The sequence below is a fragment of the Pseudocercospora fijiensis genome (assembly GCF_000340215.1).
Source record: "Pseudocercospora fijiensis CIRAD86 unplaced genomic scaffold MYCFIscaffold_8, whole genome shotgun sequence".
NCBI lineage: Eukaryota > Fungi > Ascomycota > Dothideomycetes > Mycosphaerellales > Mycosphaerellaceae > Pseudocercospora > Pseudocercospora fijiensis.
In genome coordinates, this window is record NW_006921539.1 from 698,444 (window position 1) to 725,794 (window position 27,351).

Consider the following 27,351-nt stretch of genomic DNA (forward strand, 5'->3'; position numbering starts at 1 on the left):
CCGGGACGCCCAAGACGCCATATTCTACCATGCCATTTTTGCCTCTCTTTCACATACGCCCCACACCGAGCACTGCGCTGCACTGCACTGCATTATTAAGATGATCGTCTCTGCACGATAAGCCCAACCTTGCGTCTTCACTTCTGCCACAATCATGACGACGCCTCCAAGCCCGCCTGCGCTGAAGTTCACTGGATCCAGGCATCTTGTCCAGCGTCTTGTGCTCGCGACCTTGACGGGCCGGCCAGTGCGGATTTCCCAGATCAGAGCCTCATCGCACACCGCCCCAGGTCTCGCACCGCATGAGGTCTCGTTCCTGCGACTGCTTGACGCGATCACCAATGGCAGCCAAATAGAATTCTCCTACACCGGCACCACAGTCCTCTACAAGCCCGGTCTGATCACAGGCAGCGTCACCGGCCATGGCGCGTCGGGAGGAGTAATCCGACATGAGCTGCCTGCCGACTGCACGCGCGGTGCCAGCTACTTTCTGATCCCATTATGCCTCCTGGCGCCATTTTCGAAAGCCCCAGTGAACGTGCTCCTTACTGGACCAGGTGTCATCACTTCGGCCACACCCACTGGTGATGTCTCGGTTGACACAGTGAGAACGGCCATACTGCCGCTCTTTAAGAGCTATGGCATCGACAGGAATTTGGAGCTGAGGATTTTGCGGAGATCGAATCCAGGCGCGAATGGCAAAGGTGGTGGAGGAGAGGTGCAGCTAATATTTGGACATCAAGTCAGGCTTCCCAAGACAATACACATTCTAGACGCCGGACGAGTCAAGCGAGTGCGAGGCGTGGCGTATGCGACTGGCGTGGCAGGCGCGAACAACGCGCGAATGATTGAGGCAGCAAGAGGTGTGCTGAACGAGTTCGTGCCGGACACATACATTTACTCCGACGTCAGTTCAGCACCTCTCATTCCTGCGCCCGAAAGGAATAACGCCAATGCGAAGAAGAAGATCGGGCTAGGCTTTGGGCTGAGCTTGGTAGCAGAGTCGAACACGAACGTACTATATTCTGCGGACGTTGCGAGCGATCCAAACGGTGGAGAAGTGCCAGAAGATATAGGCAGGAGATGCGCATATCAGCTATTGGAGGCTACTGCACAAGGAGGCTGTGCGTCGAACATATCAGCTCCCATGATGCTGACTATGATGGCAATGGGAAGTGAAGATGTGGGTCGCTTGACTTTGGGCAAAGAAGTGTTGGGCACAGAGCAGGTCATACAGCTCGCAAGAGACTTGCGAACATTCGGTATGAGTGGCTGGGGCTTGAAGGAAGATGAAGATGAAGAGGCTATAGTGAGCATTGTTGGAAGAGGTGTGGGCAACGTGGGCAGGAAGATTGCTTGAGGACTCTCGAGAATACTCGACACCTTGTTCGAACGCTCGCTGGTATCACGTGGCTGGAAATGACACCATTCGCGCGTGCGGTGAACTGTCGCTTTTCAGGGCCAATCACGATAAAGGGTTGCGCGTGTCTGCACATGCAAAACCTCACCTGGCTTCAGTTTAAAGCGGCGCAACATTCATTATCCGATCTCGCCCTGAACAACAACTTTACGGAAACGTCACATAGTGCAACTTCGTAAAGATTCCTCGCGCACCAGAGTGTTCCGCCGACTGCCATTATCTCCGAGCCAACTAAAACAGCATCTTGAGGCCGCCTCCAAAATGGAGAGCGACGACATCGAAATGGAAGATGCGGACCAAGAGCAAGAATTTTCGCATCAAAAGGAAGATGGATTTCCGTCGCGCGATGTCGATCACATTCTGGAGGCGATTACGGAGCCGCAGAAGCAGAAGGAAGAAATCAGCAACAAGCCAGATCACCTTGTCGAGTCTCACGGCCCACCTCACATCACCGAAAACCCTGGATTCGAAGTCGGTAGCGTCCATCAGACTAACGCTGTTGAGTCTGGACCCGGTGAGCATTCACATATTTCCGAGGTGGGCGAGACTTGCAAGTCTGCAGATATCTCACCTGAGTTAAATCCGGCCTTCACAACGAAGCTGCGAGACCCTGCAGTCAAGTGCAAATGCCCTGCTGGCACTCTACGTCGGCGTAAGGATATGGTCTTCACGGGGGATCGCGATGGCATGCTTACCTGGATGCATCTTCCCTGCAAGCCATACTTAGCAGAAGTACCTGAGGAGTTAGTGGCTAGAATTCGAGAGAGAATCAAGCTGGTGACAGCAAACCCAGATGGTCTCAGCACTAGTGTCCAAATGCAGAATATACTCCTCCGCATACTAGGCTCCAATGCAACCGAACAGCAGAAGAAAAAGGTTGCAAACATTGTCTCAACGTATCGTTGCGATCCGCCTTGCCAGGGCTCGAAAGACAAGAAGGATTATTTTTGCTGCAAGAAGTGCTGGGCCTGGCAGCACAAGAATTGCATGCTCTATGGCGACAGAGGCGATCATGGCGGACCTGTATGCAATCATTGCTACGTCCACTTCATCAGCATCCAGAAGGAATTGAGAGCTTGGCAGCAAATGCGTCTTTGCTCGGCAGCTAAAGCAGCTTTCAAGTTCATTCGCAACCCGGCGAACTTGCGTGATGAAGGGCGATTTGCAGTCGCCGAGAAATTCCTCAAACGTCTACTCACTAAGGTAAGCTTCCTCCGAGAAGATATGCAACATAGCCACGCTGACAGTTTCACACAGAATCGAGGCTTTCTCGAAAAGTTCGTTCTGGCGCGGCGCCGAATTCAGTATCTTGTTCAAAATCGCCGCGAGCTCCAACGCCAAGCTGCTATCGTGTCCCGACTATACCCAGGCACAAAGCCTGGTGCTAAGAAGCCAGCTCGTCAAACGATCAAGCGTGAGAATACTCCAGAAGAGACACCAACTACTGCTGCACCTTCGAATGCACTGCCCTCGACGCCGGCGCCTTCTACCTCCACCGCTGCCGATCCAATGGAAGTGGACGCGCCTGTCAACGTGGACAACACCACCACCATGGAGCTCGACGAAGACACCATCGTGGTTCGGCCAAGGACTCCTGCCGTGACGAGCAGGGCGACGCGTTCCAGTGCTGCAAAGTCGGCAATTGTGCCTAAGCCTGCGAGTAAGGCAACTCGCCCTTCCTTGCCGGCACCATCGCAGGCGAAAGCGAAGAGTAAAGGCAAGGTCAAGAAGGAGAAGACACCTCCGCCGTCGGACTCTGAAATTGATGCTCTGCCTGCACCACTCCGGAAGAACTGGGAACTCTCGCAAAAGCAGGTCTCAAAAGCTCCTCGCAAGTCTGTGAGACAGTCTGAGCGACCGACGACCTATAGAGAGCCTCAACTGGAGCCTGAGTGGGAAGATGAGGAGAACGAAGAGGACCAGGCGTCATCCAATCGTCAGACACGAGCTCGCACAAGTAGCACCTATGAGGAATTGATGCCGCGTCAAGCTCCCAGCCGGCGAAACGAGAAGACGATTCAGGATGAAGAAGACGGTAAAGAACACCAAGACGAAGAAGAGGAGTTCGAAATCGCCTGTACCTGCATTGGTATTATGCCGAAGCTGAGCGAGACTTTCCGCTGTGGCGTGTGCGGCAATCATTCTCATCTCAAGTGCAGTCGCGACAGTCTGGGTGTACCAAGCTGTGCATTTTGCAAGCCTCGAAGGAACCCAAAGAAGCCACGTCCCAGTCAGCAATCACCCAAAATGCCGCCTCCATCTAAACCAAAGCGCGATCTAACAACCACGCCTGTTCCACCTCCTGGATCTACTCCAGTTCCAAAGATCGAAAACACTCCAGCCCCCTCAAACCCCCCAGCTCAATCCCTAAGCGAAGAAATGAAAGAAGAAGTCCACCAGATCTGCTCCACATACCTTTGGAAAACGTGGGTGGACATTCCAGTCCGCGAGGAGGCAGACGGCGAGTCCAAGCAGAAATACCACGCCAGTGACCCGCCACCAGCCGAATGGGTGACGGCCGTTGAAGTTGGCCTTACCGGTATGCTTCAGGCTGCTGGCGAAGAAATGACTCGTGCATATCTCAATCCGGTCATGGAGCAGTATCCCCGTAGGAGGGAGGCTATCGTCAAGGTCCTTCGAGAGATTACAATTGCTGTCTGCCATCATGGTGCTTGGAAAGGGAAGGGCAAGAGGAAACTTGGGGTTTTTGCAGAAATCGTGGGATTTGCTGAGAAAGGGGAGATTTGGAAGGGTGAGAAGTGAGGGAGATGGAAATTTGCTTGGTTTGGGGAGTGCGTGATGTTGAAGGTTTGCCGCGTTGAAATCAGCGCGACTTCTTCCGTCGGTGCAGTGAGAAAGAAATTGGGTAGTTTTGAGTTGTCTTTTGAATAGGCATGTCTGACTTGGATTTCGATATCGTGGGAAGCAGGAATCGAACACCAGAGACGTCTCTGCTTTTTTTTTTTCTGCTTTTGCCTGCTTCTTACTTGAATATGCCCATTTCCAAAGTCAGATTCAGTGATTCCCCCTTAGGTAGTACCTAAAGCTTCACTGCTCTAACACGGAATGTGAATTTTACCGGCCGATCGTGAAAGAAGTTGGACTAGCCAGCCTCTGCAATCGTCTAGACTCGTCCATCCATTATTGAGTTGCTAGTGATGACATGCTTCAGTGCTGCGATGGCCAATTCTTTTCCTCGATCAATGTCTCTACAGTCATTGAATGACCAGGGCGTGCGTGAGGCTGCGAACCACAGCGTCGAAGCTTCGAGGACATCCTTTGCTCCTTCTACAGGCTCGGTTGAACTCCGGCTGCGGCCCGAGAAAAGTATTGCGATCCAGTCCCGACGACGCATTTACTTTTGGTCTGCAATCACTCTGAAGCCAATTCTACACCTTGAATACGATCTAGACAACAGCTTCGTCGTTCGCGATGAGCTTGGCATCACCTGCGATAATAACGAAAGCCTCCGCGCCACTGCGCGTGTTGGCGACGAGGACACCTACAACCAGACTGTATCATCAAGATCATCGAGAACCATGCCTTCATCAGAGAACATACAGCAATCAATACCATCGCCCGCGATTATCCCCCTCTCGGAGAACAAACCATGAACGGATACATCATCAGACACGAAGCTTTCACGCCTCCCATCCAGCTTTCGCAATCAAAGACCCATATGCTTCCCTGGGTGTAGGCAAAAGCGCCTCAGCGTCGGAAATCAAGAAAGCATACTATGGCCTCGCGAAGAAATATCATCCAGACACGAACAAAGATCCCAAAGCGAAGGAGAAATTTGCAGAAGCGCAATCTGCATACGAGATTCTGAGCGATGAAAAGAAGAAAGGAATGTATGATCAATATGGCTCGGCAGCTTTCGATGCGAATGGCGAAGCTGGATTCAATCCTGGCGCAGCAGGCGCTGGAGGTGGAAACCCATTCGGTGGAGGCAATCCGTTTAGTGGATTTGGAGGTCAAGCAGGAGGATTCGGCGGGCAAGGTGGATTTGGGGCAGAATTTAATTTTGAAGATCTGTTCTCTGCGTTTGGGGCGGGCGGTGCAAGGAGAGGAAGGGGAGGTAGAGGGCCGTTTCAAGAGGAGGTCATGGTGGGTGAGAACATTGAAGTGCAGACCAATATATCGTTTATGGATGCTGCAAAAGGTGTGCATAAGGACATCACAATCACACCATTGGTGCAATGTAAAACTTGTAATGGCAGTGGCCTGAAGAAGGGCAAGAGCAGGAGTGCCTGTCGGACTTGTGATGGCACTGGCACAAGAATACACTTCATGCAGGGAGGATTTCAGATGGCGAGCACTTGCGGGACATGTGGCGGCACTGGTTTGCAAGTAGCAAGAGGAGCAGAATGTGGCACATGTAAGGGCAATGGAGCTGTAAGAGAACGGAAGACTGTTACAGTGGACATTCCAGGTGGTGTAGAAGATGGCATGCGATTGCGAGTGATGGGCGAAGGAGACTATCCACCAACTGGACAAGCTGCGAACCCGGATGCAAGATCAACGAAGGGAGACCTGTACGTCTTCATTCGTGTTGCGCCAGATTCGAAGTTCCAGCGCAGCGGCTCGGATGTACTTTACACGGCCAGCATTCCGCTCACGACTGCCATACTTGGAGGCGAGATTACAGTGCCGACTCTGGACGGAGACGTCAAAGTCAAGGTTGCGACGGGCACTGGCACCGGTGACAATATCACGATGGCTGGCATGGGTATGAAGAAGCTCAACTCACGGCGAGGCACCAATGGCGACCTAAGAATTGAGTTCAAGGTCCAAATGCCAAAATATCTATCGGTCAACCAAAGGACCATTGTCGAGATGCTGGCAGATGAGATGGGAGACAAGAACGCCAAGCGTGTGATGAACCTGAACAAGACGATGAAGGAGGGTCCAGCAGAATCTAGCGCATCATCGAAGCCTTCAGCATGGACGCAGAAAGACGACCACAAAGATGAGGGCTTTCTGAAGAACTTCTGGCATAATATTTCTGGACAGCATGACGATTCGAAGAAGGAAGAGCAAGCTAAGAAGAGAAACGAGGACGAGCCCCCAAAGAAGGCATCTGGATCCGGTTCAGGCTGATGGTGAGAGCTGGAGGTGAGACAGCGTACAGGTTTTGCATTGCCGGGGTTTGAGCGTTTGTCGAAATGGGATAGCAGTACTCACGAGTATATGCATGGCGAAGGGCCGGCTGGAAGAAGAGTGTACAGTAGCAGCATCATTCGTCACTGTCTTGACCGGACATCTCGACTCTTGCTCGTGTAGAGTAGAACTGGATAGTGTATCCAGAAGTGTACAGAAATGATCATGGTTTATTCACAACTTGACCGGGATGCATGAAGCGCGGCATTTAGGCGCCGGCGCGGATGATGTAGGTGTCGGCGGCTAGCAAGAGTTGCGAGAGTCGGTCTTCTGGTATTGACTGGAGTCTCGCACTTTGACGCCGAGGCTGTGCTGTGCTGTGCTGTGGTGATAAGCGCTTGACTATGGCATGCGTGCACTCCGAAAAGCAAGAAGGTGATGGTGTGGTGTAGGAAGTAGAGTGTTCTAGAGTAGCGAGGATAAAGTCAAGGCGGCTGCTTGCTCGTGGCCCCACCCAAGTAGGCAGTAGAATACTCATGCGCATACAACGTCACACTCGGAGTGCAGGTTGAGAATACATGCCCACCGACGCCAGCACAGCACTCGAGCAGCAGACAATCAGCAGAACTATACCGACGGTTACGCATCGAGAGACGCAACAGCAAGAGCGGAACAGATTGGGACTGCCACCAAAAAGCCACTGGTAGCACAACACTCGGCCAGGAATCGATCTAGTTGTTCTAATGCAGGCGCAGGTGTAGGTGCCTTATGTCCTGTGATGGCTTGGCTGTAGACAAGTGAACCTACGAACCGAAGCGCATAATTCTCACGACATCGTCGATTCATGCTTCTCACCCGCCCTGGCCTGTCCAGGCAGCTCTCCGCCGCCGCCATGCAGGTCCCAATGATCTCCTGCCCGCTCAAGCAGACCAACGAAATCGACTGGATAGCGCCCCTCAAGCACCACATCCGCAACCACTACCAAGACGATGCCGAACGCTACAACGATGAATGCGCCCAGCTCAACCGCCTCCGACAAGACATGCGAGGAGCAGGCAAGGACAGCGCGGCGGGAAGAGACCTTCTATACCGATACTACGGTCAGCTAGAACTGCTCGATTTGAGATTTCCCGTCGACGAGAACCATATCAAGATCAGCTTTACCTGGTTCGATGCCTTTACACACAAGCCCACAAGTCAATTCTCATTGGCCTATGAGAAGGCGAGCATCATATTCAATATCTCTGCTGTGCTGTCTTGCCATGCGGCCAATCAAAATCGACATGAGGATACGGGGTTGAAGACGGCGTATCATAGTTTCCAGGCCAGTGCGGGAATGTTCACGTACATCAACGAGAACTTCTTGCATGCACCTTCGACCGATTTGAGTCGAGAGACAGTCAAGACCTTGATCAGTATCATGCTAGCACAGGGCCAAGAGGTGTTCATCGAGAAGCAAGTCGTAGACAAGAAGAAGCCGGGTCTGATTGCGAAGCTCGCAGCTCAGGCGGCATATCTGTATGCGCAAGCCGTAGAAGGTGTGCAGGAAAATGTGAGCAAAGCTGTATTTGAGAGGGTGTGGCTACTTGTCACGCAGATCAAGCAGCATCATATGGCGAGCGTTGCGCAGTACTATCAGGCTGTGGCAGATTACGAGGCGAACAATTATGGACAGGCGATCAGTCGACTGATGGCAGCTCAGACGGCTGTGAAAGAAGCGAGTAGGCTGGCCAACGCCTTTCCCGGAAGTGTGCCGGCGACCAGCAATCTAGGCTCAGAGACAGGAACGATACTCGCGGACATGACGAAGAAACAGCAAGAGAGCATTGTGGAGCTGCTCGCCGAGTACAATCGGGACAATGACATGATCTATCATCAGCCTGTACCATCAGAGACGAATCTGCCGAGCATACCGAAGCTACCTGCTGCGAAGGCGATTCCCGTATCTGAGCTGTATCAAGGACAAGATATCCAGCGGATCATTGGGCCTGATATATTTCAGCGGATTGTGCCCATGTCCGTCACAGAAAGTGCGAGCTTGTATGATGAGGAGAAGGCGAAGATGATACGCGCCGAAGCTGAGCGAGTAGAGACTGCCGACAGCGAATTGGCAACATCGTTGGACTACCTTAAACTGCCAGGAAGCCTGAACATCCTTAAAGGCGCCGTTGACCAGGATTCGATGACAGTCGATGATGACTTCAGGAACTGGTGTACGGAGCTGGCTGGTCACAACCCGTTCGGACCAGTTTTCGATCAACTACGCGAAGATAAGCAGACGATCTTGTCAACTTTGGATAATAGTCTAAAGCAACTGGATATGGAAGAGTCAGTGTGCGAAAAGATGCGAAGCAAGTATGGGCCGGAATGGACGCAGCAACCTTCGAGTCGACTAACACAAACACTGCGCACCGACGCAAGAAGCTATAAGTCTGCTGTGGAAGAAGCTTCGACAAGTGATGCGCAGCTGTACGGCACATACAGGCAGTATGAGTCTGATATGGATGAGATGCGATCGGCAGGCGAAACTGATGAGGCTGATGTGCTCTATCAGAGAGCGATGATCAAAGCTGGAGCTGGCAAGAAGGGCATACAAGGTCCTGCTGCTTTTGATGAAGGCAACCTTCTCGACGACGACTTCGCGGACGACAGTCAGCAGAGTGTCGCGGAGCAGATCGAGAGGGTAGAGGCTCTGATCAGCAAGCTTCAGCTCGTAAAGCGAGAACGAGCGCAAGTGCTGAAGGACTTGAAGGAGAAGGTGAGAATTCGCATGATGAGTTTGTGGGTACCATTCCGCTGACTGAAGGTGACAGATACATAACGACGACATCTCGAATGTTCTGATGCTCAACAAGAAGGCTATCACGAACCAGGAGAGTCAGCTCTTCAAGTCCGAGCTCGAGAAGTTTCGCCCTCACCAGAATCGCATCTTGCAAGCAGTGCACAAGCAGTCGTCTCTTATGAAGGAGCTCACTCGCACATATAGCGAACTGCTTCAAGACAAGCGAGTCAAAGGCGAACAAAACAAGTACGAAGCCTTTTCACGGCAACGGAACACGGTCTTGAGCAAATATCGGAAGGTCTTCCAAGCATATAAAGATCTCCAAGCAGGTCTGTCGCGAGCACAGCAATTCTACGACGAAATGAAGGAGACAGTGGACAGCCTGAAAAAGAACGTTGACTCCTTCGTCGAAAATCGTCGTTCTGAAGGTGGACAACTCCTCAGCGCAATCGAAGCTTCAAAAGGCAGCGGCGCAGATCGAGAACAAGCCCGTCTGAAAGAGCTCATGGAACGCATGAGCGTCAGTCCCAACAGCCAGCAATCTTCTGGCTCGCCCATGCCAGGCTTCAGCGGCGCTGGTCAGAGAGACTCATCACAACGTCCTCCTGCGCTCCAACCTCAGACTTCCTATGGTCATCAGCCTCAGCAACCCCTCTACAACCCAGCTGCCAGCCCGCCCATCACACCTCGCTACCAACCTCCGAATGGCAGCAACATGCAGTCTTCGGTCCCAGCTCCTTACCCATACCAACAAACAGCAAACTACAATCCTAACCAGTACGGCGCGCCTCCCATGCAATCACCCCCCGCTCATCAACAGTACTTCTCTCCCCCTCCGAATCACTACCAACAGCCACCGAGCACGACACAATATAGCCAACATCAGCAGTACTCCGGTAACGGTGTGCCGCAAGGCTGGCAACCTCCTCCACCTCCCCCTGGCCCGCCGCCAAGTAATCAGAATCAGTATGGTCAACATCAGCATCAGCAACAGAGTGGAGGAGATCCTTGGGCTGGACTCGCGGGGTGGAAGTAAAGCGTGTTTGAGCGTTCGGTTTGGGATGCATGCATGTGTTTGAGATGTGTTTTTTGGAGTGGAGCACTGTAGCATGATTGTACAGCGAGCATTTGACAGTGAGTGGCATTTTACTTACGTACCTTAGGAATGAGACAAAATAGCAGTCAGGTATCTTCATGTCACATCTTTTCTACGGTATGTGTCGGGCAAGGTCCTGTTCATGACGATCTACCTTACTCCTTGGTCTCAGAGCATGGTGTTGCGATTCGTGTTAACTAACGGAATTTGCCAAACTAAATGCATCGCGAAAGACCACGGGAGATTCTCCAGCTTGCAGGCTCACGAATGGTCAAAAATCTCTGCGACTGTACAGTATCTCAGTTTTGCGATTACGAGCACGAAAGAGGAAGACGGGGGGGGGGGGGGGGGTTCTTTAACTCCCAACCTTGATTTCTGGCAAAGGGAATTTTCCTTTTGGCGGTTCCGGCCAGGGCAAAAGGGAAAGGGAATGGAAATGGAAATGGAAAAAAAAATCTGATTCTGATTCTGATTCTGGGGTGAGTGGAGGAGGGAGCGTGTGTTCATGGAGTTTGCGATGAGAGATTTTTTTTGGGTTGGAGATATTGTTCTAGGGATGAAGATGAAGATGAAGATGTGTAATGAGGAGAAGACGAATGACGGGAGCGGGTGGGTTGGGTTGGACGACGTTCTGGTCGTGGGTTGGTCGAGCTTCATCTTGTTGCAATTGGTTGTACTGCTTCTGAACGGGCGTCGGTTATCAAGCCCCCCCCCCCCCCCAACAATAGCGACAAGGGACATCGATGACCTGAGGTTCTCAAAATTCTGCGTGGTGTATGTAGGTAGTATTTGGAGGTCAGAGAGGTAAGGCTGTGCCATGACTTACCGTGTTAGACGGAAGATGCGACAAGTAAGGAAATAAATACAGGCGTTTGAGTCGGTCAAGGATAGGTCGACAATCTACCCAACCCCAACAATCCACCTCAGCATTCTCACCGGAACAGCCAAGGGCCAAAAGACAACCTCGAGCAAATGTATGACCGCAGCACCCAACTGCCAAAGCATAGCCAGCATCGTACACACAGCCAGAGCATGCCCAGCCAAAGATAACACCGTCTTCAAAGCCTCAGCCTTCTCTCTCGTCGACACATCCGGATCCTTCAGCAGCTCCAAAGTATCTATCCTCGGAACCTGCAAAGAACCCAAGTACCTCAAAGCAGAAGTCACGTATTCCAATATCATCTCTGCAATGTCCTTATCACGATCTTTTGACGACGGGCCTGGCGTCGGTCCGTGGAAAAGCACTGAACTCTGCCTCACGACTGTGGCATCGGACACTTTTCTCCTCCTCGTCTCACCACATTCACCGCTATTGCCATCTCTTCGACAACCAAAGGAACACTGCCTGTCTCCAGAGCTCTTCCGTGACGATTTGGGGATAGCCGCATGTTCAGGCTTCACCAATCGTACTTTTGGCAACCTGGTCAGAAGAGAAGACTCAGGAGGCTGACGGCTGGGCAAAGCACAGTTCTTCTTATTATTATTATCATCATCAGAATAATATTGATCGCCGGGAAGAGAGCCGGTATGGAGATTGGCAACGGGGTTGCTTCTTGGCGCCGAGTCCATGGAAGACTTAAAGTTCTGCAAGGTCTCCCGGTTCTCAAACGTTGCCGAGTGCTTGGGAGGTGACGCTTCAACGCAGGTGGATGTTGACGCGTATTGATGATGACCCCGTCTATTATTGACAGGTGGTGTCTTGGGAATTCTCGGCGGTAGAAGGGGGCTCTTCTTGGAGTTATGATCGTGGTTATCAGAAACCCGAATAGCTTCATCTGCGTTGTGATGGGTCATCCTGGTCGTTCTTGGATTTGGTCTTTTGCGGACGACGAGTATTGGAGGTTCCACGTCCTCGTATGTTCGGTCTTGGTAGCAATCATCGCTATATGGAATGAATTGGCGGTCGGGCAGGGGCCTTGCATCTGTCACATGCTGGTCTTCGCACGTACACTCGTGGCAGTCGGTATAGACTTTGCACAAACTTTGTCCATGGAACAATCTCCGGTCGTAGCCATCACTGGAGACGCGTCTTGCTTTTCGCCGATAGTGTTCCAGTGCATCAATCTGCTCTGCGGTGTAACCAGGGTAGGAGAAGGGCTGTGGCTCACGCGCAGATGGCATGTTCACCACGAATTGATCATCCCGTAATTCTGAAGATGCGACTTCAGGCTGGCATTTTCCCACGAGGTGGCTCGATTGGTTGCCCGGAAATGCACCTGGCACATGGTCTTGCTGCGGTGTTGTTTCTCGGCCGCTGCGATTCCGCACACTCCCAGAACTGATCTTTCTGCCCTCATTTGCTCGGCAAAGTGATGGTCGCTCTGTTCGTGCTGGAGTTGGAGAGTGCTGTTCTACCGAATATCTCTTCAGAGCTTCCCCAGGTGAATCGGGGGTGTACGGTGTCCGGGTGCCCACGCTTGGAGATATGAGACCCGTTCTTGGATTCGCACCTCTGACAGTGATGTAGTCGTCGCTATCTTTCATTCGCTTCATGTGGGCTCGGCTGCAAACACTGTTGTGTGAAGATGCTTGTATTGTATGCCGAGCTGTCCGGTTGAGCGGATTTTTGGCTACAAGCGCCTTGAAACGAGCTCCTAGAGTGCGATGCTGTGCATGCGGGTGCGGATATGCTTGACAATGTTGAGGGTTGCTGCAATGTGTGGAAAGTGTCGTTCTGGGTTGTGTTGCCAGTGCTGGGCGGTGGAAGTGGCTCAGGCGAATTGGAATTATTGGAGTCCTGTTCTTGTGATTCGCCATTTGGCGCACAGAACATCGATGTTTGATGGTGGAATGCTGCTCACTGGCCAAGCAACCAGTATCGCGAAAGAATGAACAAGGCGAATCTCCACTTACCATTGCACCTACCTCATGACTTGACTTCTACTTTCCAAAATTCGAACGCTCTTTCCCCACCAGCTGGGTCTATGCATCACATCACTTTCGCGCGTGTGGCCGTGTTGCTGTCGGAGCGTGATGGCGACATTTGAGCGTTACAGCTCATCCACGTCCCCTTGCGAGTCTAGACATAAGCCGTTTGACGTTCGCACAGCGGAAATCGAATGCTTACTTCGGCAAGCTGTGAGGACGTGGGCAAAGTCCGATGGAGCCACTCGGTAGTTTTCGCATTTTCGTGTCGGGGACGAAAGCTTCGTCGTGATTCGCGAGCCGGCTTCTCCCGCCCAGGCACAACTTTTCCATCACCCATGACCCATGTCATGGTGACAGGTACGAGTGTTGGGCTGACCAAAGACGCTCATCATACAGAGGAGTCTTATCAGGCGACATTTCCCAAGACGCGTCCTGGAGGACAAGACTTCAGCTTCGACGCGCATCCTCCGGCATGGCTTGCGACTCCCAAAGTATCGTGCTTACAGATCTTCCGGCCCGCTGACACGTCCAAGACTCCAAGCCACAACTTCCCCCAGTCCTGAGATGATAAGCCTTTTTCCCTTCAAATTGAGATTCAGGTCCAGCGTTCGTCATATGCCAGTTGTGCAGATCATGCATTGTCTGCTTTTCGCATGCTGACGAGTGCAGCGAGGCGCGGCGAGGCCATTCCTAACCACTGATGCTCTGGCGCTTCAATCCCGCGCGCTCCCGCACCTGAAATTCACGACCCTTTGAAACGGTCAAGTGTCCTCAATCCGGTGAAAGATGCACAAGCTGGTCAATAATGTGTGACGCCGAGAGAATTGGGAGTTTCGCGTGATCGTCCAGTGCCAGAGTCCAAGGCTTGGGTGTAACAGAATTTCGATTAAGGTGTCGTTGGCAACTTTGACAAGAAAGGCCAAGTGTGCTGTGAAACGGAGCATTCGCGGCAGGCAGCGGGGAGACAGGTTTCTTTGATGATTCCATTCTGCGAGGGCTGTCTCAACGTCGGGGTCGGGATGTGGTGGTCGTGGGACCGGGTGCTTCGAGCTGCATGTGCTCAATGTCAAATGAGCATCGCTTCTCGTTCCAAGACGCTGCGAAAACTTCGCAACAGCCTCACCTTACGGCTGCGCGGCACGATAGAAATGTAGGAGAGCAAAATGCCTCACTCTATCGGCAGTTTCGGGTCTTGCTATTCTAGTCGCATGTGCGCTTTTTAAATCTCTGCAAGGGCTTCCACGAGTGTTGACACAGCGGGTACTGAAGGTCGGCGAGACGCGGACGACCTTCACACACTGGCACACCGAAAGTCGAGCCGTTCGCGCATGCGAGTAAGGCCCGCGGCGCATCTCTAAAGTCTAAAGGCTAAAGCTACTGTGTGGTGTGGCTTCTGCGGGATGCCACCCCAGCACAGAGCTTTCGGCCTCACGCAGGTTACAGCTACCACGATGGGAAGCGCTCAAGGCTCAACCGTCTCAACTACAGCAAGTTAGAGGCTGATTTTGGTTCTGGTCGGTCTATTACGCAAAGGCTTGGTTCACGATGGAGACAGCAATCAATGCAAAGGCGGGAAGCAGATGGCACAAGGCTACGGTACCTGTGAGATACCTGATCATGCTTCAGCGTTGGCCGGAGAGTCGGAGACCGTGGAAGTCCAACAGCGAAAGTAGTAGCGATGCGAGGGCAGCACCGAATTATTGTTTGTTTTGTTGATGCTCGATAAGGTGCCCTGCAGACGCCTGTGCAATTTGACCCATGCTCATTTCGGCTCTTGGCACGTGGGTCCACCAGCAAGATTGGCTTCCCGCGACAGGTGCTTTGGTGCGTAATGCTAGTAGCAACGGTTGCCGCGCGCACACTCACCCGTGCCCGTAATTGGGCCAAGTCTGCTGCTTAATTGATATCGACAGACCAGACGGGTCGGCCCTGATTGCTCGAATGGATGGCGATAGCATACGACAGCGCAGTCGGCGAGTGCGGTTGTCCCAATGTCTCCCCAATGCCTGCTGCAGCTACGTGCGACCTAGTAAGCACACGCTGGAGGAAGAAGCTCTATGCTGCGACAGGGCTGGAAGGGCGGTGGTGCAATGCATAATTGATGTCATGATGCGAGCTCGTGTACGGCCACTACGCTGTCGGGCAAGGTGCCACTCGGCTGTCAGCCTGAGAGCCACGTCGAGCTGTGAGCATGAGCTACAACAGCCAACAGCCAACAGCCAACAGCCAACAGGTATGTGATGACCGCACGCCTTCCACAGCAGAACAATCACCTTTCCACCGTGCCCTCGATCAGTGGTCGGGTGAGCCGATTGCGCATGTCATTTGCGGACAGCGGGCCCAGCGGCACCAGTCGCACCCCGCGCAAAGTGATTATTGGGTTGAGCAGTGAGCTGCGAGGGCGCGGCGGGACTACTAACGTTAGCACAGTAGTAGTGTGTGACGTCTGGATCGGTGGACGATTCTCGGGGCTTTGGCGAGCGCGCAGTGGCGCAGAGCTAGGGTAGGTAGGTTCGCGCAAGCTAGGGTGGAGCAAAATGCCTCACACGCGACTGGGCTGGCAAAGGCCGCAGAGCTAGTCACCGCAGAGCTAGTCACCGCAGATGCACGCTCGTCGGTATTGTCTGCGGCGTGGCTCACTTTACGTTATTGGCATAATCTTCGACCGGTCCGACCAGACTTGCCAGTTGCAGCGGCCAGCTTGCACGTTGCAGCGAGCAGGGTCAGCCTTCGAGCGAAAGCTCGGCATCGCGGCAACGACCGGGGCCTCTGCCGTGTCCTCAGTCGCTCGCTTGCCTTTTTATCTCCCCAGCGTGTCCGCATCGGCCAATCTTCCTTTTCTTCTACAGCTTCGCCGCCTCATCGTCCATTGATCAACAACCCAGCGACGGCCATTGACTTGGTGATCGCTACGACAAGATGGCGAGCCAAGAACCTGGTGCTCCTCGTGTGAGCTTCTCCGACAAGGACCTGGAGAACGGTGGTCAAGGTGGTCCGGATCGGTATGTTGTCGTCCATCGCGCTCGTCGTCGAATTTCTTTCTGCTGCGCGCAACGGCAGCTGCACCACTCGCGCCTGCGCCCGCATCGCGCCCGCCCTGTCTTGAGTCCGTCATGTCGCTGACTGCAGCAATAGCTCGCGCAAGTGGTCCCAGGCGCCTGGCAACATTGAGGATCTCGGTAAGCTCGACCATGTGGGCATTTTGGGACGCGTCTAACATGGATTTCTACCCTCTAGACGAGTACACCGCGCTTCAGAAGTACATTTCCACTTACAGAGATCCCAAGCTCGCTCAGGAAGATGGCGGTGCTGAGAAGGAGGAGAAGCCCAAGAAGGCCTGGCAGGTTCGTTGTCGCTGTCGCCCGCATACATCTATCTCTAATCCGACACTGACTCGTGACGCCAGTTCTGGAAGTCCGGCAAGAAGGAGGCCGCTGGCACCTCCGACGATGGCCACGTCCCCGACGAGTGGTTAGACGTCGACATCAAGCAGGGTATCAGCAACAGCGACGTCGAGGCTCGACGAAAGCGCTTCGGCTGGAACGAGCTCACCTCCGAGAAGGAGAACATGTTGCTCAAGTTCCTCGGTTTCTTCAAGGGTCCCATTCTCTATGGTATGTCTTCCTACAGCTTCCTACCTATTTTCGCATGGTGCGAAGCAAGATTGCCCCCGCAATGCATTGCGCATTCTGTTGGCTACTTTGTTTTGCTTTCCTCGAGCTTCACCCTCCGCACTGAAGCTTCCGAGGCAAATCTCTTGGCACACAGCTGCCGCTGCACGGCTATGCACGACATCAATGCCGCAGTAAGCAATGGCTAATTCTTGGCAGTCATGGAACTCGCTGTCCTCCTCGCTGCCGGTCTTCGTGACTGGATCGATCTCGGTGTCATTATCGCTATTCTGATGCTGAACGCCATCGTCGGTTGGTACCAGGAAAAGCAGGCCGCGGACATTGTGTCAAAACTCAAGGGTGACATTGCCATGAAGGCGACTGTCATTCGTAACGGACAAGAACAAGATATCAAGGCTCGCGAAATCGTCCCAGGTGATATTATCATCATTGAGGAAGGTCAAACCGTCCCAGCCGATGCCCGTCTCATCTGCGACTACGACCACCCAGAGGACTTCGAGAAGTATAAGGAACTCCGCGAACAACACGCACTCGACCCAGAGGAGGACCCAGCTGGTTCCGAAGATGCTGAGGGTGACGAGGGTGAGGGTATCCAGCACCAAGGCCACTCCATTGTCGCTACCGATCAGTCCGCCATCACTGGTGAATCTCTCGCTGTTGACAAGTTCATGGGCGACGTCGTCTACTACACCACTGGTTGCAAGCGCGGAAAGGCTTACGCCGTTGCTACTGCTTCTGCCCGCTTCTCTTTCGTCGGACGCACTGCCTCGCTGGTGCAGGGTGCTAAGGACCAGGGTCACTTCAAGGCCATCATGAACTCCATCGGTACGGCTCTGCTTGTCCTGGTCATGTTCTGGATTCTCGCTGCCTGGATTGGTGGTTTCTTCCGCCACATCAAGCTCGCTACCCCAGAGGACTCTGACAACACCCTCCTCAAGTACGTCCTGATCTTGTTCATTATTGGTGTGCCGGTCGGTCTGCCTGTCGTCACCACTACTACTCTGGCTGTCGGTGCCGCCTACCTCGCCAAGCAACAGGCCATTGTCCAGAAGCTCACTGCCATCGAGTCGCTTGCCGGTGTTGATGTTCTCTGCTCTGACAAGACCGGTACCCTCACTGCCAACCAGCTCTCCATTCGCGAGCCATACGTCGCTGAGGGCGAGGATGTCAACTGGATGATGGCTTGCGCTGCTCTTGCCTCGTCGCACAACATCAAGTCTCTTGACCCCATCGACAAGGTCACTATCCTCACCCTCAAGCGCTATCCCAAGGCCCGTGATATCCTCAAGGACGACTGGAAGACCGAGAAATTCATTCCATTCGACCCTGTCTCCAAGCGCATCACTACCGTCTGCACGCTCCGCGGCGACCGCTTCACCTGCGCCAAGGGTGCACCAAAGGCTATCCTCAATCTGACTGATTGCACCAAGGAAACAGCTGATCTCTTCAAGGAGAAGGCAGCTGAGTTCGCCCGCCGTGGTTTCCGATCCCTCGGTGTTGCCTATCAGAAGAACAACGAGCCATGGGTCCTCCTCGGTATGCTTTCTATGTTCGACCCGCCACGTGAGGATACCGCTCAGACCATCGTTGAGGCCCAGCAGCTCGGCGTTCCGGTTAAGATGCTTACGGGTGATGCTATTGCCATTGCCAAGGAGACTTGCAAGATGCTTGCCCTTGGTACTAAGGTCTATAACTCCCAGAAGCTCATCCACGGTGGTCTGTCCGGCACTACCCAGCACGATCTCGTTGAGCGTGCCGATGGTTTCGCCGAGGTCTTCCCAGAACACAAGTACCAGGTCGTCGAGATGCTGCAACAGCGCGGTCACTTGACTGCCATGACTGGTGACGGTGTCAACGATGCTCCATCGCTCAAGAAGTCTGACTGTGGTATCGCTGTCGAGGGCGCCACCGAAGCCGCCCAAGCCGCTGCTGATATCGTCTTCCTGGCCCCCGGTCTCTCCACCATTGTTTTCGCCATCAAGACCGCACGACAGATTTTCCAGCGTATGAAGGCATACATTCAGTACCGTATCGCCCTCTGCTTGCATCTGGAGATCTACTTGGTCACTTCCATGATCATCATCAACGAGACCATCTCCTCCGAGCTCATCGTCTTCATCGCCCTTTTCGCAGATCTGGCCACTGTCGCCGTCGCCTACGACAACGCTCACTCCGAGCAGCGCCCCGTCGAATGGCAACTCCCAAAGATCTGGATCATCTCCGTCATCCTCGGTATCGAGCTTGCCATTGGCACCTGGATCATTCGTGGTGCCCTCTACCTGCCATCCGGCGGTATTGTGCAGAACTGGGGTAACATTCAGGAAATCCTTTTCCTCGAAGTTGCACTCACTGAGAACTGGCTGATCTTTGTCACTCGTGGTGCCAGCACTCTTCCATCGTGGCAGTTGGTTGGCGCCATCCTCGGTGTCGATGTCGTGGCCACTCTCTTCTGTATCTTCGGATGGTTGAACCCCAACATCTACCAGGAGCCTCTCCCAAGCCCAATGTCTTCCTTCCAGGAGACCAGAAATGGCCATACCGATGTCGTCACCGTCGTCGTCATCTGGATGTACTCGATTGGCGTACTCATCTTCATCGCCATCACATATTACCTGCTTAACAAGATCCCATCCCTTGCCGATCTCGGTCGTAAGAACCGCAGCCTCCACGACACCCAGATGGAGAACATCATCGGTCACCTTAGCAAGCTCGCCCTCAAGCACGAGCGGGATGAGGCCGGTGATGGCAAGTGGACCCTGGTTGGCAAGTCTACAGAGGAGGAGGATGAAGATTAGAGTCCGTCATGATACCACAGTGTTTTTGCGATGATTCATACTAGGTATTGGGAAACAGATGAGTGTGTTACTACCGACAGACGTCTCTTAACGTGCTTCTCTTTGCCATCTATTGGAGAGCGCACTGTACATACCTAATCTATGGTAGAGTATAACGAGCAGTGTGCCCATACGATTTTTGTAATTAGCTGTCGCCTTTTTCCTGCTCGTCGAGAGTACCTCACGACCAGTATACACGGCCGAATTGATGTACAACGTCTCCAGTCCTCATCTCCAAGTGAGTGTTCACCGTTCACCCAGAATTTCAGCAGCAGGGACTCCAAATGACGCTCCGCTCGATCAACACCGCCTAACAAGCATTACTGGCGCCATCACCAAGCCCTTCCGTCATGATCAATGCCACCGATGGCTTATACCTTGTCGCAAATCACATCACGCCCCACTTGGGCCACTTCTTGCTTCCACTTTCCCAGGATTAATTATCCCTCCACCTCCCGGGCTCACGCACGCCCGGAGTATCCCGACATTGTTAAGATCTTACAAAATTTTTTTTTGCTCGGCTGAATAGATCAAAAATTCCACTTTTTGTAAAATATGTATGTGGTCACTCACGAGACGAGACGAGTGATGAAAATAATATTCGCAATCGCAACAAAGATTTCTCCCTCTCTCTCTCTCTCTTTCCCCAATACATTCACTATTCTAATTAATTAATCGTATACCCCCCATCGACAACCATAGCACTCCCTTGCACAAACGTGGCTTTCGAACTACACAAGAACAAAACCGCGTCTGAGATTTCTTGTGCTGTGCCTGCACGGTTCATGGGTGCGATGCTGATTGCTGGGCCGAGAACGTCCATTTGTGGTCGTGTCATGGGGGTGTCGATTACGCCTGGACAGACACTATAGGAGAAAGATTAGGCTGAGATGAGGGTGGGTGTGGTTGTGAGGGTGGGACTTACCAGTTGATTCGGATGTTGTCTTTGGAGTACTAGGCATGGAGTTGTTAGTGGTGGGAAGAAGTGGGTGGGTAGGGATTAGGGAGGCTTACGTCAATTGCGTCGCATTGGGTCATGGAGATTACGGCTGCTTTGCTGGCGCAGTAGGCGGCTGGGTTGGGTTTTGGGTCAGTAGCGGGATCAAAGAAGGATTATGAGCTTGGTTTAATTCTTACGAGCTGCTGGTCTTCCGACAATTCCAAGTTGACTTGCGATGTTTACGATACTTCCTCGATTCCCACGCCGTCCGTCATGAGATGGAAGTGGCTCCTGTCCCAGCATTTGCTTGATTTCTGCTCGCGACGAGAGCCAGCAGCCGCGATAATTGACGCTGTTGATTTTATCGAAATCTGCGGCTGAGGTTCCTGTGGAGGGTTGATTGTTGCTTAAGATGCCTTTTTGCTGGAATCAGCATGTTGAAGTCACTTCCCATGGGTATGAATGCATGCTTACCGGCACAGTTAGCAGCATAGTCGATTCTTCCTAGATCCCGTACAACTCTGTGGATGAAGTCTTCGACCTGGGCTTCTTGTGAAATGTCCACGGTCTGGCTGACGATGTGCACGATCTCGCCAGATCCGGCTTCTTCGATCAATTTGGAGGTCTCAGCCAGACCTGCAGCATTGCGATCGGCAATGGCGATTTTCCGACATCCTTCTCGAGCAAAAGATATAGCAGTGGCTTGGCCGATTCCTGGAGAATGTCAGCCGGTTTTGGAAAGATTGATGGAGGTCGAAGTCCTACCGGATGCGGCGCCAGTGACCAATGCTACACCTGGAAATAAAGTCATCTTGTATTCTGGTGGTGTACTGTCCGAGGATGTTTACAGCTGTATGGAATGATTGACTGAAGTGGAGTAAGAGCGGAGAGGTCGTTAGATAGGCCTGCGAAGTTTAAAGTTGTAGTTGGCCGGCGGGCAACTGGATAAAATGGACTGGCGGTTGCTTGGACAATGTGGCATTTTGTTGATCTAGAGGCATTGCCGCAACTTCTGTATGTCTCCGAGGATACTGGCGAGAGTGGATTACTTGACTAATGAGCCATCGACAGGTCATGTCATGCCAAGAGGCTTTTCAGCAGATGCGGGATCATTTCTTTGAAATCTCAAAGAAGCTGGATGTCTATCTTCAAGATGGCGGCCTTATGGTTCTTGAAAGCGAGAAGCCATTGCGTGCTCCATAGGCTATAGATTGGTGCGTGCGAGGCTAGAAGACCATCCGTGGAAGCTCAGACCGCATACGGAGTTGATGCTGCAACTGTGAAGACGGACCGAAAAGTCACATTGATGCATGCGCAGCCATATTGCTGACCTTGGAGCGACTGGAAGGCTTCCTCGTATGGTTATCGACTTATGAGGATGCGTTGAGAGCAGCACGTGGTGTTGCCACTGACTTGCAGCCAGGCCTGAGCGATCGACGAAGCTTGAAGAGGTGTGGACCATCCTGGTACTCGTACACACTCTAACAGATCTCGCAGGATATTTAGGCGCGGTAGGCTTGGCCATCTGACTAGATCTCGTGCCTCAAAATCCGGTTTGCTCCCATCAAATCCTAAGCTCACCATATTGGAAACGGGCTAGGTTCGACCAAGCAATGATCGATCTGGCAATATGTGGTGGTGAAACTCTGCCGTCCATAGACGAGGCTGACAATGCGCCATCTCCGCTCGCATCTTTCTCAATTTGCAGTATCCAAGCTTGAACTATGTTCTTGTTCGCATCAGATTCAGCTGCTGCTGCGTCTGGAGAGGGACAGGGAAAAGATCGCCTTCCGTCGAAGAGTGATGCGTGGGTTCTGCCGGCTGTGCTCGTTACACAATCACAAAGAATGCCATCTCTTGAATGTCATCGTACGTCCGACCGTAACGAAATTGCAGCTCACACTCCCAATCGCGCCTGAGGCTCTTGTTATGCCAGGGCGGGATCCGACTGACTTTTGTTGTTGCATTCGCGAGCCTGACCAACTGTTTCAGAGCCAATTCTTCTCAAGCACCAATGCAAGCTTTGCAGTCTTTCGTGGCGTCACATGCGTCGCAAGAGGTGGACACACCTCACGGCCCGGCAGGGTGGGTGAGGCATAAGGTTCTGCTTCGGCCTCCGGGGCATGCAAGTTGTGTGTATCCTCATGATACTATGATAGCCTGTCCAAGCCCGAAAATTACGGGATCTTTCGCTGATATACCAACTGAGGTTAAGGTGGTATGCAGGGACTAGCATAAAAGCAGAAGTTCATATTGTCAACACCTGTGAAGTAGTGAGGTTCTGGCTGATTGGCTGTGGATCTTGGATTGAACTTCTCTGCTTCAGGCCATCCTGGTGTTCTCGTGATGTCTCTCACCTGTCTCACATGATCGTCTGTGATGCTTGCCGGCCAGAGGGCGTCTTCGGTCTGCGGACATACGATAGTCAGGATTTCGTTTCTTAGCCAGAACGTGGAGCAAACGATCAGCAGGTGTCTTGCATCGCTTGGAGCTCAAGTTGAACGTTGGGACGGCGCCGCTGCAGGTTCAAGTCGTGGTTGGAATGCCTTGGAAGAGACAGCCCGTCCTAATAATGATAGGAATCGTTCTCCTCGAAGGTTCTGTGGCGCTCATTGCCCAAATGTAAGCCTTCGACTGTGTCTACCATGACGCGTCTTGCGGCTTGCTGGCTCTCGTGAAGGGCCAGAGTTGGCGCGTAGTCTGCGACCGTTGACAAGGACGTGGGCAGTAAAGCCGCTAGAGATGTTACATTTCAAGTCCACATGTCATATGATATTCGAGACTTGCAAGGCCATCAGAAGGAAGTCGTCACCGCAGCTAAGGGAGGCACATCAAAGTCTATTTTTACTTAGTCATCAGGAGGCTGAGGCCGGAAACGCAGACCTCACTTCGAGATTCACGCTGCTCCTCTGCTCAAACATTGTCTCTTCCCATTTCTGGACCTCGTCCCGTGTGTAAGTTGTTGAGTTAATTTGTCTGTTGAGAGCTGGAATCGCTGCTGATGGAGAGTCGTAGATTTATTCTCTTCCAGCGCGACGTCGGTCGCTCGTGGCTACTGAGAGGCTGTTTACCGCGAGGTTCCAGCATCGATTTGGCCAGTAAAGAGATGTTACGATGCCTTCGAAAGCTTCCTCTGCCATCCGTGCGGTCCAGATGGAGACATGTGTGACCTCATGTGTCACCAAGCACTCAGCACTTGAGATGAGACTCTACTTTGATGCTTGCTACTGCCCTGGGCCTTCAGGATTTTCGCCTCCTAGAATAATGCCTCGGTGGCTCTAGAAGCGGTGTCGATGGAAGTTCTGCACATGCGGGAACTTGCATCCAGAATGTAGCACCTAGACATTAGCCACATGCAGCCAGCCGGGACACCTAGATCGTACACACGAGCAATAGCTTCTCTTCAGGGTCCTTCCACCACCGAGCGCATGTGAGAACGGCGGCAGGGCTTGAAAAATGTCACTAATCCTGCTTAAGAGCCCCTAGATCTTGATGTGTTTCGGCAATGATGCGCTGTGTAACGTGGAAATTTGAGAATAAGTAGGTGCCAAGAAACGTTCTGTCAACTGTTTTACTCGACTGCACTTGTCCACTTTGCCTAGAGCGTGCTTGTTTGAGCCGACTAGCAAACAACATGCTTTCAAGCTTCGCCACACACTCACTTCTTAGAGTCATCACATCACGACAGTCCATCACCTCATCAGACCACCGACCTGCCATGCTCATCCAAGAAGAACAATGATGAATACAATCCGAGCCGCGGCGGGCATCTTGCTAGGGCTTCAATTCATCCTCGAGCCGACTCTAGCTCAGAATTGCTACTATCCGAACGGCGACGTCTCAACCACCGACGCAGCATGCTCTTCAGGTGACAGCGCATGCTGTCCAAATAACTGGGAGTGCTTAAGCAACGGACTGTGTTACGATCCGACCAACAAGTATTTCAACAGAAATACATGCACAGATCAGACTTGGGAGAGCAGCGATTGCCCGCAGTATTGTACTGCTAGTGAGTGCGACCATTTCTGTACACCATCATCTACTGACAAGAGACAGATAACACAGCCGCCGGAAATGAGGCGCTCAAGCGATGCGACGATGGTAGCTGGTGCTGCAATGGTGATAGGGTACATATGGATTGTTGCACTATGGATGATTTGGAAGTGATCGATGTACCGGGTTGGACAACTCTCACCAAGATTACCAGCATACCATCCCCAACTTCGGTCGCGTCGAAGACCTTAAGCACCTCGTCAACTTCTTCGTCCTCCAGTGCAACAGCTACAACAACCAGCGATAGCAGCAGCACCGACTCAAGCTCCACCACAACTGAACCAACCACCTCCGAGTCCACTGACGCACTCCTTCCTATATCAGCCTCCGCAACCACCACTCCCTCCTCAACAGACTCCCCAGCGCCCTCAAACAACAGCTCCAAAAACCTCGCTATAGGTCTCGGAGTCGGCATCCCCCTCCTCGCCCTAGCAGCAGCTCTAGGCTTCCTCCTCCTCTGGCAACATAAACGCAAATCCTCTCAAGACCCCCCAACCTCAGACCGCCTCAAACCCGACATAGTCGACATGTACTCACACGGAAAAGACGCACAGGAAGCCGACGGCACACCAGTAGCCGTAAGCAGCGCGCACGACTCCAAACGTCCCCCCAGCGAACTCATCGGCAATAACCACTTCCTCCCAACCCAACAACCTTCCCCAACCGTAAGCCACATATCAAGTATGTCCCGCTTCTCCAACCGCTCGAGTCTCCCGCCACAATACAGTCCCAATCCCGGCGAAGGCGCGCCTCGCGGAGGTGGTGGTCTTTTTGTCGTGAACCCTGGCACTTTGTCTGATGTCGATGAGACGCCTGAACCTCAGGAACTTCCTCCGGAGGGAAATCCTCCGCGCGATTCTAGCAGATATAGTGGGCCGGCTCCTAGTGTGAGGACGAGTGCGTATGAGGCTTATGGGAGGGCTTATGGACCTGTGGCTACGACTTATGTGCCTTCTCCTAGTCCGGAGGGGGAGATGGATGATGGGGTTGGGAATGAGGAGCAGAAGCCTTTAGGACCTCGTCCGCAGCAGAAGAGGAATGATGAGCTGATGCTGGACTGAGAGCGGGTACTTGTGATGATGGGTATATCTTCGAAGCATTGGCGATATCATCGCGACGCAATTACGGCACAGCTGAGGCTTCTACGATTGCATGGAAAGGATGGAGAACGAGCGTTTCGAGCGGAGCACGATACATACTGATGGTCTTGTATTATAAGAACTGGAAAGCAACCGGCTGGACGTTTTCAAAAATTCCCTCATCTCAAGTCCACGAAGCATTTGCTGCTCACGAAGAGATATCATGATGACGGAAAAGATCCAAGAATATGGAGAAAATCATGATGAGACGTTCTGCGCTTACCGTTGCATGTTCGCCATACCGAGTTACACTTTCGAAGTCAGGATAGAGCGCTGGCCGGTATCAGCTCGCGCAAACCAAGTTTTTCATGTTCCGCAGTGCTTCATTCCAACGAAACTCAAAGCTTTATTCATTTTGCTTCCTGGCGTCAGCGGCTCAGTATCTGTGGCCGAATGTATTGTCTGAATTCACGGCTGCGCACATCGAAGCGCTGGAAGGACTTGGCGCACGGCGGGAGTTGTGCTGGATGAAATTGGTGCTGGTAGAGATGTTAACCGCAAAGCCGGAGCGATGACCTGGTTCGATTTGGAGCGGAGAGCATGGCGAGCGTGATAAGCATGACGGTGTTTCTGGCTGAGTCTGATATGGCTTTGCGACAAGCTCCAGCCGTGCGTACAGAGGGTGAGGGTGAGGGTGAGGGTGAGGGTGATGGTGGACGGAAGGCGGTAAGGTGTGTTTTGGCGCAGTTCAAGCATGCATGTCTGAGCGGAGCTACTGCACGGTGCTCACAGCTTCCTACTTGGATGTGATGTCAGTGTTGGTGCCAGATGGGCGGACTACATTGCGGCGGAATATAAATGCACGCGCGTGCATAGGGTAGAAGGGAGGCTGCTTGCTCTTGTTGTGCACAGGGCATTCGGGGCACGTTGCCAGAGTTGGTGGTGTGAGTGTGTGGTGATGGGAGGGAAGATGGGAAGAACAGGATCCCCAGCAGCTTTTGACCGTGCTCGACTGGCTCGGATGCTGATTCGACGACACGGCATGCAACAGCGTGAACCTTGATCCCGACAGCTGCTGCAGCTAGGCCGAGTCTCGAGCGATGTGTGGCTGCAGCAGCGAGGAGGATTTGGGGCTAGCGCATTTGGGGCCAAGCGTGGAAGCGACTTCCCACCGGCAGTGCGGGCGCCGTGCGCCTTCCTTTGTGCCCAGGCCGATGCGATCGTCGCTTTTCGTCGCTGCTATGATAGCCTATCGCAGTGCAGAGGAGCAGTTGCGCGCTGAGGCAGAGACAGCTGCAGACGGCGACATGCCTCATGCCTCCCATTCCCACCCTTCCAGCGTCTGTGCAACGCCGCGTCGCAGCGCAGTGCATTATTCGACCGTGTTGCATCGGGCCATGCAACTCCCACGGCGGCGGCATGGGCCATCGAGCATGCGCACGGCGACGCCCTGGCCTGGCCTGGCCTGCACAGTACTCCGTAGGCTGTAGCTGATGAACTCCAACTCGCTGTGGCTGCGCGAGAAGGCCAAGGCCAAGGCGAAGCGC

At 52.9% G+C, this 27,351-nt stretch overlaps 8 protein-coding genes across 8 annotated transcripts; 5 read left to right on the forward strand and 3 right to left on the reverse strand.

The window, feature by feature from the left end:
* The first annotated feature begins 46 nt into the window (after positions 1-46).
* Positions 47-2,290, forward strand: MYCFIDRAFT_50976 (uncharacterized protein). The gene has a single exon (XM_007931532.1). The coding sequence runs from the start codon at positions 155-157 to the stop codon at positions 1,358-1,360; it is 1,206 nt and encodes a 401-aa protein (XP_007929723.1). The 5' UTR covers positions 47-154; the 3' UTR covers positions 1,361-2,290.
* A 2,562-nt stretch (positions 2,291-4,852) lies between these two features.
* On the forward strand, positions 4,853-6,756 carry MYCFIDRAFT_156462 (uncharacterized protein; the record flags this gene model as incomplete). The annotated part of the gene is made up of 1 exon (XM_007931744.1): positions 4,853-6,756. One exon carries the CDS (start codon positions 4,853-4,855, stop codon positions 6,518-6,520), a length of 1,668 nt encoding a protein of 555 aa, XP_007929935.1. The 3' UTR covers positions 6,521-6,756.
* A 656-nt stretch (positions 6,757-7,412) lies between these two features.
* MYCFIDRAFT_156464 (uncharacterized protein) lies at positions 7,413-10,496 on the forward strand (the record flags this gene model as incomplete). The annotated part of the gene is made up of 2 exons (XM_007931745.1): positions 7,413-9,278; positions 9,334-10,496. The coding sequence occupies 2 exons, from the start codon at positions 7,413-7,415 to the stop codon at positions 10,336-10,338; spliced, it is 2,871 nt and encodes a 956-aa protein (XP_007929936.1). The 3' UTR covers positions 10,339-10,496.
* An 802-nt stretch (positions 10,497-11,298) lies between these two features.
* MYCFIDRAFT_177791 (uncharacterized protein) lies at positions 11,299-14,596 on the reverse strand (the record flags this gene model as incomplete). Its single annotated transcript, XM_007931746.1, has 12 exons — positions 11,299-13,259; positions 13,283-13,314; positions 13,337-13,394; positions 13,438-13,650; positions 13,682-13,765; positions 13,791-13,922; positions 13,965-14,036; positions 14,081-14,325; positions 14,363-14,372; positions 14,408-14,461; positions 14,510-14,529; positions 14,562-14,596. 12 exons carry the CDS (start codon positions 14,594-14,596, stop codon positions 11,299-11,301), a joined length of 2,916 nt encoding a protein of 971 aa, XP_007929937.1.
* Positions 14,597-16,120: 1,524 nt separating this feature from the next.
* On the forward strand, positions 16,121-19,955 carry MYCFIDRAFT_212144 (uncharacterized protein). Its single transcript, XM_007931747.1, has 5 exons — positions 16,121-16,268; positions 16,402-16,445; positions 16,504-16,610; positions 16,673-16,880; positions 17,097-19,955. Exons 1-5 carry the CDS (start codon positions 16,186-16,188, stop codon positions 19,691-19,693), a joined length of 3,039 nt encoding a protein of 1,012 aa, XP_007929938.1. The 5' UTR covers positions 16,121-16,185; the 3' UTR covers positions 19,694-19,955.
* Positions 19,956-20,259: 304 nt separating this feature from the next.
* Positions 20,260-21,536, reverse strand: MYCFIDRAFT_57797 (uncharacterized protein). Its single transcript, XM_007931563.1, has 6 exons — positions 21,438-21,536; positions 21,147-21,386; positions 20,870-21,088; positions 20,747-20,805; positions 20,658-20,686; positions 20,260-20,598 (listed from the first exon to the last, which is right to left on the reverse strand). The coding sequence occupies exons 1-6, from the start codon at positions 21,481-21,483 to the stop codon at positions 20,400-20,402; spliced, it is 792 nt and encodes a 263-aa protein (XP_007929754.1). The 5' UTR covers positions 21,484-21,536; the 3' UTR covers positions 20,260-20,399.
* A 665-nt stretch (positions 21,537-22,201) lies between these two features.
* On the reverse strand, positions 22,202-24,392 carry MYCFIDRAFT_177793 (uncharacterized protein; the record flags this gene model as incomplete). Its single annotated transcript, XM_007931748.1, has 21 exons — positions 22,202-22,214; positions 22,254-22,294; positions 22,318-22,528; positions 22,576-22,655; positions 22,685-22,786; positions 22,824-22,901; positions 22,936-23,004; positions 23,030-23,156; positions 23,184-23,280; positions 23,308-23,408; positions 23,435-23,454; positions 23,485-23,519; positions 23,561-23,579; positions 23,615-23,658; positions 23,710-23,842; positions 23,869-23,928; positions 23,981-23,989; positions 24,026-24,154; positions 24,195-24,231; positions 24,258-24,294; positions 24,329-24,392. The coding sequence occupies 21 exons, from the start codon at positions 24,390-24,392 to the stop codon at positions 22,202-22,204; spliced, it is 1,506 nt and encodes a 501-aa protein (XP_007929939.1).
* Positions 24,393-25,408: 1,016 nt separating this feature from the next.
* On the forward strand, positions 25,409-25,786 carry MYCFIDRAFT_79734 (uncharacterized protein; the record flags this gene model as incomplete). The annotated part of the gene is made up of 1 exon (XM_007931749.1): positions 25,409-25,786. The coding sequence occupies one exon, from the start codon at positions 25,409-25,411 to the stop codon at positions 25,784-25,786; it is 378 nt and encodes a 125-aa protein (XP_007929940.1).
* Between the last annotated feature and the right edge of the window lie 1,565 nt (positions 25,787-27,351).

Bases quoted from the DNA above. Each gene is read 5' to 3' on its own strand.
- MYCFIDRAFT_50976 (XM_007931532.1), top strand. From the start codon at position 155: ATGACGACGCCTCCAAGCCCGCCTGCGCTGAAGTTCACTGGATCCAGG.
- MYCFIDRAFT_57797 (XM_007931563.1), bottom strand. From the start codon at position 21,483: ATGACTTTATTTCCAGGTGTAGCATTGGTCACTGGCGCCGCATCCG. The intron at 21,387-21,437 runs GTAGGACTTCGA...GACATTCTCCAG, and splicing joins GGTCACTGGCGCCGCATCCG to GAATCGGCCAAGCCACTGCT. The intron at 20,599-20,657 runs GTAAGTCCCACC...TTTCTCCTATAG, and splicing joins GACAACATCCGAATCAACTG to TGTCTGTCCAGGCGTAATCG.
- MYCFIDRAFT_212144 (XM_007931747.1), top strand. From the start codon at position 16,186: ATGGCGAGCCAAGAACCTGGTGCTCCTCGTGTGAGCTTCTCCGACAAG. The intron at 16,446-16,503 runs GTAAGCTCGACC...TCTACCCTCTAG, and splicing joins TGGCAACATTGAGGATCTCG to ACGAGTACACCGCGCTTCAG. The intron at 16,611-16,672 runs GTTCGTTGTCGC...TCGTGACGCCAG, and splicing joins AGCCCAAGAAGGCCTGGCAG to TTCTGGAAGTCCGGCAAGAA.